Raw genomic sequence first — 14,527 nt, forward strand, 5'->3', positions numbered from 1 at the left:
CTGTTGACTGCTTTCTCAGTAGGCACAATTATATTGAAAAGACGTCGAAAAAAAACATATTTTCCAGATATTCATTTTAGGTTCTGAATGAAAGATGAAAATACATACAGTACCAGTCAAAAGTTCAATTTGTGTTATTTCATAGTTGTGACGTCTTCACTATTATTCTACAATGTAGAAAATCGTAAAAATAAAGAAAAACCCTTGAATGAGTAGGTGTGTCCAAACGTTTGACTGGTACTGTATGTATTTTCACCTTTCATGCAGAACCTAAAATGAACATCTGGAAAATATGTTTTTAAGACGTCTTTTCAATATAATTTTGATTACTGGGAAGGCAGTTAGACATCAACAGTCAGACATCAACAGTCAGACGTCTCACATAGCTGTAGGAAAGCTTTTTCCAAAGTCTGCAGTGATTGGATGGTAGGAGACAATAGGGTCAATGTAGGGCTACTGCCTGCAGAACATTGTTGTGTAGTGGTGACACTCCTGGCATCAGTCACATTAAATATACTCTAATATAAACCGCCATTCAATCCCTGCTTCTACTATACTCCCGCTTGCCTGTACACCTGTCTCCCCCTTCAGTTTCCAACTGTCTGAATACAGTGAGAAATGTACAAAATATTCTTATAAGTAAATTGTATACACTGTTGTTGGCTACTCACCGCAGCACTGTTCTGTTTCATCAAGGTTTCTGGTTCCCCCTCTGCCAACATTCGGCCATTCCTCATCAGACCCACCTGGAGAGATAGAAAACAGCAGTTATTCCAAATGGAGTTTTGAGGAACATGGCGCGGAGAGAGGATGCGAGGAATCAAGGAAAGATGAATTAAGAAAGAGCCTTAGTCATAAAATATTTGTACTGGTAAGACTTGTTTTAGTATGACAAGTGAGGACAGGTTTAGTATGACAGGTGAGGACAGTTTTATTGTGACAGGTGAGGACAGGTTTAGTAGGACATGTGTGGACAGGTTTAGTAGGACAGGTAAAGACAGGTTTAGTAGGACAGGTGATGACAGGTTTATTGTGACAGGTGAGGACAGGTTTAGTAGGACAGGTGTGGACAGGTTTAGTAGGACAGGTAAAGACAGGTTTAGTAGGACAGGTAAGGACAGGTTTAGTAGGACAGGTAAGGACAGGTTTAGTAGGACAGGTGAGGACAGGTTTATTATGACAGGTGAGGACAGGTTTATTGTGACAGGTGAGGACAGGTTTATTGTGACAGGTAAGGACAGGTTTAGTAGGACAGGTAAGGACAGGTTTAGTAGGACAGGTAAGGACAGGTTTAGTAGGACAGGTGAGGACAGGTTTATTGTGACAGGTGAGGACAGGTTTATTGTGACAGGTGAGGACAGGTTTAGTAGGACAGGTAAGGACAGGTTTAGTAGGACAGGTAAGGACAGGTTTAGTAGGACAGGTAAGGACAGGTTTAGTAGGACAGGTGAGGACAGGTTTATTATGACAGGTGAGGACAGGTTTAGTAGGACAGGTGAGGACAGGTTTAGTAGGACAGGTAAGGACAGGTTTAGTAGGACAGGTAAGGACAGGTTTAGTAGGACAGGTGAGGACAGGTTTATTGTGACAGGTGAGGACAGGTTTAGTAGGACAGGTGAGGACAGGTTTAAAGGTAGGACAGGTGAAAGGTTTAACTTAAACATGTAGGACAGGTTTAATAACAGGTTGCACGACAATTTTAGTTTTTGATTTGTTAAAAACAGTTTGAAATATCCAATAAACAGGTTTACTTCATGATTGTGTCCCACTTGTTGTTGATTTTCACAAAAAAATACAGTTTTATATCTTTATGTTTGAAGCCTGAAATGTGGCAAACAGGTGAAACAGTTTATTAAGACAGGTGAGGACAGGTTTATTGTGACAAGGCACTGTATATAGACTGTTTCTTACCACGTTGGCTTGACAGGTTTATTGTGTCTACAGTGAGGTAGTTATCATGTGACAGGTGAGACTGTATCTTACAGGTGAGGACAGGTTTATTGTGACAGGTGAGGACAGGTTTATTGGACAGGTTTAGACAGGTGAGGACAGGTTTATCAGGTGAGGACAGGTTTATTATGACAGGTGAGGACTGTTTATTGTGACAGGTGAGGACTTGCCTTGGACAGGTGATGTAGTGTCTATCAGTGACAGGTAGTTATCAAAAGTATATAGACTGTAACTTAAACGGGCTGCCTGGCCTCCTCTATGTTTCAGTTTTATTTGTAAAAAAGTTTAAATATCCATATAAATGTATCTTACCACTTCATGATTGTGTCCCACTTGTTGTGTCTATCAGTAAAAAATACAGTTTTATATCTTTATAGACTGAATCCTGAACATTGGCTGGCAAAAGCCTCTATGTAAGTGTCAATCAGTAGGTAGTTATCATGTATATAGACTGTATCTTACCACGTTGGCTTGCCTGGTCTCCTCTATGTAGTGTCTATCAGTAGGTAGTTATCATGTATATAGACTGTATCTTACCACGTTGGCTTGCCTGGCCTCCTCTATGTAGTGTCTATCAGTAGGTAGTTATCATGTATATAGACTGTATCTTACCACGTTGGCTTGCCTGGCCTCCTCTATGTAGTGTCTATCAGTAGGTAGTTATCATGTATATAGACTGTATCTTACCACGTTGGCTTGCCTGGCCTCCTCTATGTAGTGAGTGGTGATGACGACTGATACTTTTCCAGTTTTCACAATCTCTACTAGATGCTGCCAGATCCTACAGGGACACATGACACAACTCGGTTTAGGGGCAACATCCTATGGTCCCAAATGGCACCCTATTCTCTATAAAGTGCACTAACCAGGGCTCTGGTCCAAAATATTGCACTATTCAGGACATGGGGTGCTGTTTGGGACAATGTTGTACTGTACCTCGAGCAGTAGAGTCACAGAGAAAGAGTGTGCAAATGTGATCATCTGCGCACCAAAAGACTACGTGTTCCGTTGAGCTAAAGCCTAGGCATTAGCTTGGGGAGCTAACGCAGGTCTTGAGGTCTCAGGCAAGGTTACTCATCACATGAGTGCAATTCAGAGAACCACCTTTCAGCGTCACACAACGAATAAACTAACTTCGTGCAGATATGATTTGATTACCACCATAAAGATGTCTTAATCTGTGTCCCAAAGGGCACCCTCTGGGCCCCCAAAAGGCACCCTCTGGGCCCCCAAAAAGGCATCCTCTGGGCTCCCATAAGGCACCCTATGGGCCCCCAAAAGGCACCCTCTGGGCCCCCAAAAGGCACCCTCTGGGCCCCCAAAAGGCACCCTCTGGGCCCCCAAAAGGCACCCTCTGGGCCCCCAAAGGCATCCTATGGGGCCCCCAAATGGCACCCTCTGGGCCCCCAAATGGCACCCTATGGGCCCCCAAAAGGCACCCTCTGGGCCCCCAAAAGGCACCCTCTGGGCCCCCAAAAGGCACCCTCTGGGCCCCCAAATGGCACCCTCTGGGCCCCCAAATGGCACCCTCTGGGCCCCCAAAAGGCACCCTCTGGGCCCCCAAATGGCATCCTATGGGCCCTGGTCTAAAGTAGTTCACCACATAGGGAATAGGGGGCCATCTGGGATGCAGTCTTAGCCTGATGACCTGCCTGGGTTACCTGGGAAACATTGACTTGGTTGGGTTTTCTTTATCCACGAAACATCTCAGAGTGCTGATCTAGGATCAGTTTAGCCTTTTAAATCATAATAAATGAGAGGGGGGATCTGATCCTTGATCAGCACTCAAAGATGAAGGCATGAGGTTGGGTACAATAGTTGGGTTTTCAGTTTGGTTTTGGTTGAATTGTGAGTGTCCGTGTGTGTGTGTTCAGTTCATACTTGGCTCTCAGCACAGGGTCCACCCCGACTGTGGGTTCATCCAGAATCAATAACTGGGGGTTTTGAAGTAAGGCTGCTCCTAGAGACACCCTCCGTTTCTGCCCTCCGCTGTAAACACACACACACACACACACACACACACACACACACACACACACACACACACACACACACACACACACACACACACACACACACACACACACACACACACACAGATCTAAGAGTTATTATCCAAGAGTAATCTTCCATCTTTATTCAGATTCCCATGAGCTGATGCCATGACGATAGCTACACAGCAGTTTAACACTGTTCCAATGTCTATATGGGTCCACACTTCAGTGTAAAATTAACACACTACTTAGTGTTAAGACTTATTTGAATATTTCCCAGGTTGCCTTTCAACTAAATTGTAGAGTTACCACCCATGACTGTATTTGTTAGTGACAAAGGGTATGATTGTTGCACTAAATTCATTTTTAGTCCTGTGGCCTTCACCAAGTCAAATCCTAAGCAAGTGATGGGCAACTTCTGAACTAATTATGAGCTCATTTCCTGCAATTCTACACATTTTGCCATTGATTACTACAAGTTTAAATAGCTGGCCACTAGACTAATTTACCAATCTAAAATGGTTAGCTAACATGGGCAAATTGAGTGACAATCAGAGCCTGACATAACAAGTGGAACCCTGACCTGTTCACCAGACGTGCTACCTGTCCCAGACCTGCTGTTTTCAACTCTCTAGAGACAGCAGGAGTGGTAGAGATACTCTGAATGAACGGATATGAAAAGCCAACTGACATTTACTCCTGAGGTGCTGACCTGTTGCACCCTCTACAACCACTGTGATTATTATAATTTTACCCTGCTGGTCATCTATGAACATTTGAACATCTTGGCCATGTTCTGTTATAATCTCCACCCAGCACAGCCAGAAGAGGACTGGCCACCCCTTATAGCCTGGTTCCTCTCTAGGTTTCTTCCTAGGTTCCTGCCTTTCTAGGGAGTTTTTCCTAGCCACCGTGCTTCTACACCTGCATTCCTTGCTGTTTGGGGTTTTAGGCTGGGTTTCTGTACAGCACTTTGTGACATCAGCTGAAGTAAGAAGGGCTTTATAAATACATTTGATTGATTGATTGATTGAAGTGAAGAACTGTTAATCCACATGGGCCGCCAGTTGCCCATCCCTGTCCTAAGTGAATATGCTGTCATTAAATACAAATTATTTAAAGGGATACTTCGGGATTTTGGCAATGCTAGTAGATTCCCATAGAATTCCAGTCATTGTGCTAATGCTAGTGGCTCGTGAATCTACCTCTAACGTCCTTCATACTGGACACAGAGACATAAAAACGTAAAGGGCTTCTGCCAAAATCCTGAAGTATCCCTTTAATTTCTCAATGCCTTATTTTGAAGGCCTAATTTTACCCTGATACAGTGGCCTACAACTCATGGTTTACAGGCCACATCAAGTTCTGCAAGTCACATTATGCTGGCTTACAAAGTGATGTGTCATTCCTATTGATATCCAGCCAGAGCAGGGGATATCCAAAATGTTGCATTTTTATTCACCTGCAACTGCCAGAGTTGGGAAGATTAAAATATCAGACTACCTAAAACAATGAACTGGAACAACCATTTCAGCAACTCTGGTTATTAACACCAACACTGGGGTTATTTAACACCACCGAGTGTTAATTTAACTCCTGAATCAACACTAGAAATGTTACCCTGAATAATCAACGCCAGGTAATACAGGCCAGTTTGCTGTGTACTCTTACTGTTACATCTAAGAGTAATAAGCAATCATTGAGGAGTTGTTTTGATGGAAGTGAGGGAGCCTTCTTTTTGGCGTTGACATCTTGGCAAATGTCTGTTGCATAACACCTACTTAGTTTCAGACAGGGCGGGCTGACTCCACAGCATTTTTACATGACAGAAGCCCATGACAAACAAACATAAACCTCCTCAGGGGGAAACCGTTTCCTTCTCTTTCTATCTCTCTTGGTTGTAGTGTACTTTTCCTCCAGATGAAAATTAGATATACTGAGTCCCAAATGGCACCCTATTTCCTATATAGTGCACTACTGGTCAAAGGTAGTGCACTATACTGGGGATATGGTCCCATTTGGGACTCAGCCATAGTCTAGGCACAGGGGAAGGAGATCGAAACCCCCTATAGACCAACTGGAGAGCCCAAAATGTTTGAAATGTCCCTTTCCACCTCTTTCTCCAAATCATTAACTACAGGACAGTATCAGAAGACATGTGCATAAGTACCAAGTGCTGCTTATATTTGGGACAGGTGTAGTTTGTAATTTATTTATCATTTAAAATGGAATATCATCATTTTTGGGGCATTGGTGGGAATAGTTTCCCATTCACAATTAGCGATGGTCACCCCAAAGTCTTGTTGCCATGCCGTTTCCCACCACAGAACACCAGAACATGGATAAAAAGAGTAGAAACAGCTCGCCTGTTTTTACTCCGTGATTTGACTATTAGATGTTCAATGATTATTTAAAAAATTAAAAGTTTCACCATATTAAAAGAGGTCAGTTCACGTAACAAGGTGGACCTTAAAATGAGGGACAGAAGTAAATGAATCACTAATAACAATAAATAATAATCTTCAGAAATGACTGTCAAAAACAACAACATAACTAGGACTTTACAATGATGGTGAAACTTGGAGAAATGCTGGGGTTAAGGGTGTTAACATCTTCCTAGGGTTGACGGAGGGACATGTCACAATGCAGAATTTTGGCACATTAGTAGGCCTTTATTCACATTAAAAATGAATGTGGTCTATATTAAAGGACACTTAATTTGATATCACAGGCTTTTAAAACTCAATATTGGTGCACAACGTCTACTTAAAATCTAGATATCAAAGGGATGTACAACACACGTATTGAGTGGTACCACCCGGGTGTATGTGCAGCGTTTGTCACGACTTCTACCGAAGTCGTTGCCTCTCCTTGTTCGGGCGGTGCTCGGCGTTCGATGTCACCGGTCTTCTAGCCATCATTGATCCTTTTTTCATTTTCCATTGGTTTTGTCTTGTCTTCCCACACACCTGTTTTCAATCCCATTCATTACCTGTTGTGTATTTAACCCTCTGTTTCCCCTCATGTCTTTGTCAGAGATTGTTTTATTGTCAGTATAGTGTGATTGTTGTATAGGGGCGCGTCGGGTCCTCGTACCCATGTTTGGTTTGTTTGTACATTTATTGTTATGGAGCATACTCTTGGAACGTTATTAAAAGACTCCATTTTACACTCAGTTTGACTCTCCTGCGCCTGACTTCCCTGCCACCTATTACACCTATGCATGACAGCGTTGTTGCTTTTTAAAGGAGCTCGCGTGGACTATTATTCATTCCAGCTCGTAAATCAAATGGCATCGAGTTGACAATGCTCCGAAAGCTGGAAGGAAAGGTTTCTGGAAATCCTGGGAACTTTGGGAAAGATACTGGAATTTTGCAACCCTAATTACCTGAGTTTTCCAACCAGGCTGCTGTTGTGAGGTAAGTCCAGGAAGTCCACCAGGAAGTCCATGCGTGCCTGGGTGTCCGTAGATGACAGGCCGTGGATCCTTCCGAAGAACGTCAGGGTGTCACTGATAGAAAACTCATTGTACAACGCCAGGTCCTAAAGGAGAAACACAATGTTATGTCATGGTATGTGTTGTGTTTTGGTGTGTTGTGTTAATCAAGTGTTCGGCTGTGAGCTGTTAGTTGAAATCTTGGAAATAAGCTCATCTGAACATACATCTCCCTTATACACGAGTAAGACCCTTTGTGAATACGGACATACTATGGAGTATGTTCTCCTGTTTACATGTGGTATGTAGTGTAGCTAGAAGGTAACAGTTTACCTGTGGTATGTAGTGTAGCTAGAAGGTAACAGTTTACCTGTCCCAGACCTACTGTTTTCAACTCTCTAGGGACAGCAGGAGCGGTGGAGATACTCTTAATGATCGGCTATGAAAAGCCAACTGACATTTACTACTGAGGTGCTGACTTGCTGCACCCTCGACAACTACTGTGATTACTATTATTTGACCATGCTGGTCATCTATGAACATTTGAACATCTTGGCCATGTTCTGTTATAATCTCCACCCGGCACAGCCAGAAGAGGACTGGCCACCCCTCATAGCCTGGCTCCTCTCTACCAGGCACAGCCAGAAGAGGACTGGCCACCCCTCATAGCCTGGTTCCTCTCTACCCAGCACAGCCAGAAGAGGACTGGCCACCCCTCATAGCCTGGTTCCTCTCTACCCAGCACAGCCAGAAGAGGACTGGCCACCCCTCATAGCCTGGTTCCTCTCTAGGTTTCTTCCTAGGTTTGGGCCTTTCTATGGAGTTTTTCCTCGCCACCGTGCTTCTACACCTGCATTGCTTGCTGTTTGGGTTTTTAGGCTGGGTTTCTGTACAGCACTTTGAGATATCAGCTGATGAGAAGGAGGGCTATATAAATATAAGAAGGGCTATATAAATACATTTGATTTGATAACAGTGTACCTGTGGCATGTACCCCACCATCCTCCCAGGGACCTGGTGACCAGGAAATGCGGGCGGCTTCCCCAACACGCTGATGTGCCCTCGGGAGATCTTCAGGGTTCCCAGAATGCATTTCAACAGCGTGGTCTTCCCACACCCACTCGGACCCAGCAGGCCGTAGCTGCAAGGTAAGAGAGAACAGAATTTTGGGTTAAAAAAATTGACCTGAGAGCCAAATCATAGAGATCTACTATAGCCCTCAAACTCAACTCTGGACCTCCAAGCCAGTTCCACTGCATTGTTCCCCTCTTGTCAGTGACTGATTTAGACCTGGGACAACAGGTGGGTGTGATTAATGATCAGGTATAACAGAAAACAAGCAGACTCCAGACCTCGTAGGGTCAAGGTTGAGTACCCCTGTACTATAGTGTGATAGTACGATAACATTGCTACCTTTATTACTCAGTATGGTCTGACTCTTAATCGTAACTCGCATACAACTTCCTATGACATCAATGCATGATTCACGTGAAAATCCAAGTGAAGCCTAAATTTTACCATAAGCAAGAATGCAATTATGTTGTTTACGTGTTAAAGGTATAGATTATCATTATGCTTTAAAGGGATAGTTTAAAAAATTACATATTGGTTTCCTCACCAGGGCCGGACTACTGCATTTGGGTTCCTGGAAAACAGCTAACTTCCTGCATTTCAACACATTTTGTGACCTCCAGAGGGCCTACAACCCCCCCTGGGGCACCTGCCATGCGTGCCCGTTCAGTAATCAGGCCCTGTTCCTTACCCTGTAAGGGTATCATAGCTTTGGTTTTGTTTACTTGGCCATTGTGTGAAATGTGGCACAAATCCAATGCAAGTCAAAGGTAACTACAGTCTTTTCACACTTCATGTCCAAATCATCATAACGTATCTAAAACTTAATAGTGTCACTCAATTAACTTACGTATATATGATTTGGACATGAATCCTGATTTTGTTGTAATGTCAGTGTGGTTTACTAACATGTGTCCCTGTGGCACGGTCAAGTTGAGGTTACTCAGGACTTTGAGTTTCCCGTACGACCGACACACTTCCCGACACCGGATCGCCAAATCCTCCAATCCGGGGGAGTGGGGAGGAGCTTCTGCCTTCATCCTTCCTTCCGTCACTGGAAGAAGAAAAACAAACAAATGTAAAAATTATAATAATATATATATATATATATATATATATATATATATATATATATATATATATTTCCCCATAATTATCACTTTATTAAGGCAGGAATAGTAGTGAACAACAGGGGGATAAAGATGCAGAATAGCAGTGGGGTCCAGATTGGTACCGTGCTGGTACCAACAGTGTGTGTGTGTGTATGTATATATATATATATATATATATATATATATATATATATATATATATATATATATATATATATAGCAGCTTCTGTTACCCATGCTGGGGGGTGGTGTATATATAGGAGCCACTGTTACCCATGCTGGGGGGGTGGTGTGTGTATATATAGGAGCCACTGTTACCCATGCTGGGGGGTGGTGTGTGTGTATATATAGGAGCCACTGTTACCCATGCTGGGGGGGTGGTGTGTATATATAGGAGCCACTGTTACCCATGGTGGGGTGGTGTGTGTATATATAGCAGCCACTGTTACCCATGCTGGGGGGGTGGTGTGTATATATAGGAGCCACTGTTACCCATGGTGGGGTGGTGTGTGTATATATAGCAGCCACTGTTACCCATGCTGGGGGGGGGTGTATATATAGGAGCCACTGTTACCCATGGTGGGGTGATGTGTATATATAGCTAGTGACCATTCTTCAGAGCTGCCTCCAGGGCAAGACTCATTACAATAAATGGCAATCTGCCCATCTGGCACTCTAGGCAGGTGAGAATAAACACAAAGTATTTGAAAGATTTCAAATAAAATGTAAACCCAGGTCTGGTGGTGCTGTGTGTAGCCTGCATCGAAGGTTGTAGAGCAACCCTAACTTGGGTTGTGCCGTGGCGGAGATTTTTGTGGGCTATACTCTGCCTCGTCTCAGGACGGTAAGCTGGTGGTTGAAGATATCCCTCTAGTGGTGTGGGGGCTGTGCTTTGGCAAAGTGGGTGGGGTTATATCCTTCCTGTTTGGCCCTGTCCGGGGGTATCATGCACCCATGGTGGGGTGGTGTATATAGCGGATAGGGCCACAGTGTCTCCTGACCCCTCCCGTCTCAGCCTCCAGTATTTATGCTGCAGTAGTTTATGTGTCGGGGGGCTAGGGTCAGTTTGTTATATCTGGAGTACTTCACGTGTCTTATCCGGTGTCCTGTGTGAATATAAGTATGCTATCTCTAATTCTCTCTTTCTCTCTGAGGACCTGAGCCTTAGGACCATGCCTCAGGACTACCTGGCATGATGACTCCTTGCTGTCTCCAGTCCACCTGGCCGTGCTGCTGCTCCAGTTTCAACTGTTCTGCCTGCGGCTATGGAACCCTGAATTGTTCACCGGACGTGCTACCTGTCCCAGACCTGCTGTTTTCAACTCTCTAGAGAGCAGGAGTGGTAGAGATACTCTTAATGATCGGCTATGAAAAGCCAACTGACATTTACTCCTGAGGTGCTGACTTGCTGCACCCTCGACAACTACTGTGATTATTATTATTTGACCATGCTGGTCATTTATGAACATCTGGACCATGTTCTGTTATAATCTCCACCCGGCACAGCCAGAAGAGGACTGGCCACCCCTCATAGCCTGGTTCCTCTCTAGGTTTCTACCTAGGTTTTTGCCTTTCTAGGGAGTTTTTCCTAGCCACCGTGCTTCTACACCTGCATTGCTTGCTATTTGGGGTTGTAGGCTGTGTTTCTGTACAGCACTTTGAGATATCAGCTGATGTACGAAGGGCTATATAAATACATGTGATTTGATATTCCCTACATAGTGCATTACTTAGAGGCTATAGTGGTATATATAGGGAGCCATTTGGGATGCATCCTTGGTCAAATAATCTTTAATCCCTGCCTCCTTTCCCTGGCTTCCCCTGTTTCATTCTCCCCTTCTCTGTGTTGGCTTCCCCATTCTCCCTCACATAATCCAGCATCTTTCATTCCACCGTTGGGAGATTAGGGAAACCACTCCGTAATCTGACTCCATTGATCAAGATCACCTTCTTTGACACAATGCCACATGTCGTCTGTGTACCAGTCTGTTTAGATAACATTCCACTCCTTTCACTCTGTGTTAGGTGCCAAAGAATGTTTGGCAATGAAACGGAGTGCAAGGAATAGAATGCTAGCTGAACCAACTGGTACCCAAGCTATGACACATGGCAGCATACATACAGACAGGAACCACTGTTGGACTGTAATAACATTGTAATATAGGATATAGTTTAGTGAGACATTATAGGACTATAGCCTTTCTACACAGACAGACAGCATTAATTCACTGCAAAATCATTTCGGACATGGATCTTTACCTTTCTGTGTGAAGAATAAATTCAAGTTCAACGTTTTTATTAATCAAATTGCAGACAACAAACACGATCTGAAATACCTGATTAACAGATTAAAAGACTCCATCTCCAGTTAAAGAAGCTCCATAAAAAGAGTAATAGTCAAATAGGACAATAATAATTTGAGTCATATAACAAACAGATGTTACAATATTTAGTAAAGCATCCAGTTCAGGGGTATGAAACCTGCGGCCAGCGGGCCAGATTCGGCCCTTGAGACAATTAAATCCGTCCCGCTGGTGGTTTGAGAATATATATTTTTTTACATATTACCTGCCTTGTACCTCTGCACATTGGCTCGGTACCGGTAGTCCCTGTATATAGCCTTGTTATTGTTATTCATTGTAAGTAAGAATTTTTTTCTTAACTGTCTTGCCAAGTTCAATAATTGTTCAATTCTTAAAAAACATGAAAAGAAAACAAGCTCCAAAGAAAATGCAAATGTTCTTATTTGTATTATTTTTTAACTCTGCATTGTTGGTTAGGGCTTGTAAGTAAGCATTTCACAGTAAAGTCTACACCTGTTGTATTCAGCGCATGTAACAGATACAATTTGATTGGATTTAAAATTTCTAACACCAAAATCTAAACTGTGTAGAAATGAGAATAGACCTACATTTATAATCCAGTTTGCTAACAGTCATCAAAACAGTCAGGGAGCAGAGAACTCCAATAGCAATGGATAGAGGAATATTTTTTTGCACATTTTGACAGTGAGGAAATACAACCAATTTCAGGTGTAGCCCTTTGGACCACGATGGGAAACAGTTGGAAGAGCCAGACTACACTAGATGAGTCTGATAAGTGACAAATCGATTCATCGTTATAATTTCAGATATGCTTCGATACGGTACGATACCGTTAGCCAATCTTTGAAAGAACAACAGATAAGCAAATACAAAAACGCCAGCTGTAATTTAGCCAACTAGGAAAACACTAGTCCTAAAATACAACAGGGACTCACCTGAAAAGTTTCCCTTACACAAGAAGGAGCTGAAGTCTAGAAGATGGAGAGCAACAACATAACCTATAGCACTGTAGCAATGAGTGTGTGTGCCTAGCCTGCTGTGTGAACATGAACCAACAGAAGTAAACATTGTGTGAAGATCAGCTGACAGTTCCATGTCATCAGTGTGTAGTTGGTCTATAGCCTATTTCAAAGTGGTAGAACAGGTTGGTTCTTGAGAAGGAAGAAGAGGCATTATTCAGACTGAATGCATGCAGGCCTCTTGCACCGGAATGAACGCACCTGTTCACGTACTACTAAATGACATAAAAGTAGCTACAGATGTAAGATCTTAAATTGATCACTTTTGTTGCAGAGAATCTTCCTGCACAGCAGGAAATGGAAACTTGTAGTGTATTCAAGGTACAAAAAGGCTTCTAAAGTTTATAATTTCTAGTTTAAAATGTCTTATTTGATTTGCCCTAACAAAAAATTTAGCAACGCCTACAAAAAAAATAAAAACAACAATAGACACATCAAATGTTATTTGTCACATACACATGGTTAGCAGATTTTTAATGCAAGTGTAGCGAAATGCTTACGCTTCTAGTTCCGAACATGCAGTAATATCTAATAAGTAATCTAACAATTTCTGTCACCTTCATCGTAAGGATCGGACCAAGGTGCAGCGTGAGTAGAGTTCCACATAATTTTAATAAATCGAAACTCACTGAACAAAACAAACAACCAAACGAAACGCTACTGATGTGCACGAAGGCAACTATACATAGACAAGATCCCACAACACAAATGAGAAAAAATGGCTACCTAAATATGATCCCCAATCAGAGACAACGATAAACAGCTGTCTCTGATTGGGAACCATATCAGGCCAACAGAGACATACAAAAACCCCTAGACATACAAAGACCCTAGACATACAAAAACTAGAGTACCCACCCTAGTCACACCCTGACCAAACCAAAATATAGATCCATCGGACTGTGGACCGTCGCCGGAGGTTCCGGACTGTGGACCGTCTCCGGAGGTTCCGGACTGTGGACCGTCGCCGGAGGTTCCGGACTGTGGACCGTCGCCGGAGGTTCCGGACTGTGGACCGTCGCCAGAGGTTCCGGACTGTGGACCGTCGCCGGAGGTTCCGGACTGTGGACCGTCGCCGGAGGTTCCGGACTGTGGACAGTCGTCGGAGGTTCCGGACTGTGGACAGTCGTCGGAGGTTCCGGACTGTGGACCGTCGCCGGAGGTTCCGGACTGTGGACAGTCGTTGGAGGTTCCGGACTGTGGACCGTCGTTGGAGGTTCCGGACTGTGGACCGTTGTTGGAGGTTCCTGACGGGAAACTATCGCCGGAAGCTCTGGACTGGGAACTGTCGCCGGAAGCTCTGGACTGGGAACTGTCGCCGGAAGCTCTGGACTGGGAACTGTCGCCGGAAGCTCAGGACTGTGGAGGCGCACTGGAGGCCTGGTGCGTGGGACCGGTACAGGTGGCACCGGGCTGAAGACAAGCACCTCAGGGCGAGTGCGGGGAGGAGGCACAGGACACACTGGATTGTGGAGGCCCACTGGAGGTCTGATGCGTGGTGCCGGCACTGGTGGTACCGGGCTGGTGACACAGATCTCAGGGCGAGGAAGAGGAAGAGGCACAGGACGTACTGGACTGTGAAGGCGCACTGGAGGCCTGGAGCGTAGAGCTGGCACAATGC

General features: G+C 44.0%; 1 protein-coding gene across 1 annotated transcript in view; it reads right to left on the bottom strand.

Annotated features, from left to right (window-relative positions):
* The window catches only part of LOC135528873 (ABC transporter G family member 23-like), a 29,589-nt gene extending 16,683 nt beyond the window's left edge, over positions 1-12,906 (bottom strand). Inside the window, exons 1-7 of the mRNA XM_064957911.1 lie at positions 12,823-12,906; positions 9,361-9,505; positions 8,362-8,521; positions 7,333-7,487; positions 3,832-3,939; positions 2,638-2,731; positions 672-746 (exon numbers count right to left, since the gene is read on the bottom strand). Coding sequence (XP_064813983.1) covers positions 672-746; positions 2,638-2,731; positions 3,832-3,939; positions 7,333-7,487; positions 8,362-8,521; positions 9,361-9,491 — 723 coding nt within the window. The 5' untranslated portion in view covers positions 9,492-9,505; positions 12,823-12,906. The remainder of the gene's footprint in view (positions 1-671; positions 747-2,637; positions 2,732-3,831; positions 3,940-7,332; positions 7,488-8,361; positions 8,522-9,360; positions 9,506-12,822) is intronic.
* Positions 12,907-14,527: the final 1,621 nt, after the last annotated feature.

The sequence above is a fragment of the Oncorhynchus masou genome, unplaced genomic scaffold (assembly GCF_036934945.1).
Source record: "Oncorhynchus masou masou isolate Uvic2021 unplaced genomic scaffold, UVic_Omas_1.1 unplaced_scaffold_1052, whole genome shotgun sequence".
NCBI classification, from domain to species: Eukaryota; Metazoa; Chordata; class Actinopteri; order Salmoniformes; family Salmonidae; genus Oncorhynchus; species Oncorhynchus masou.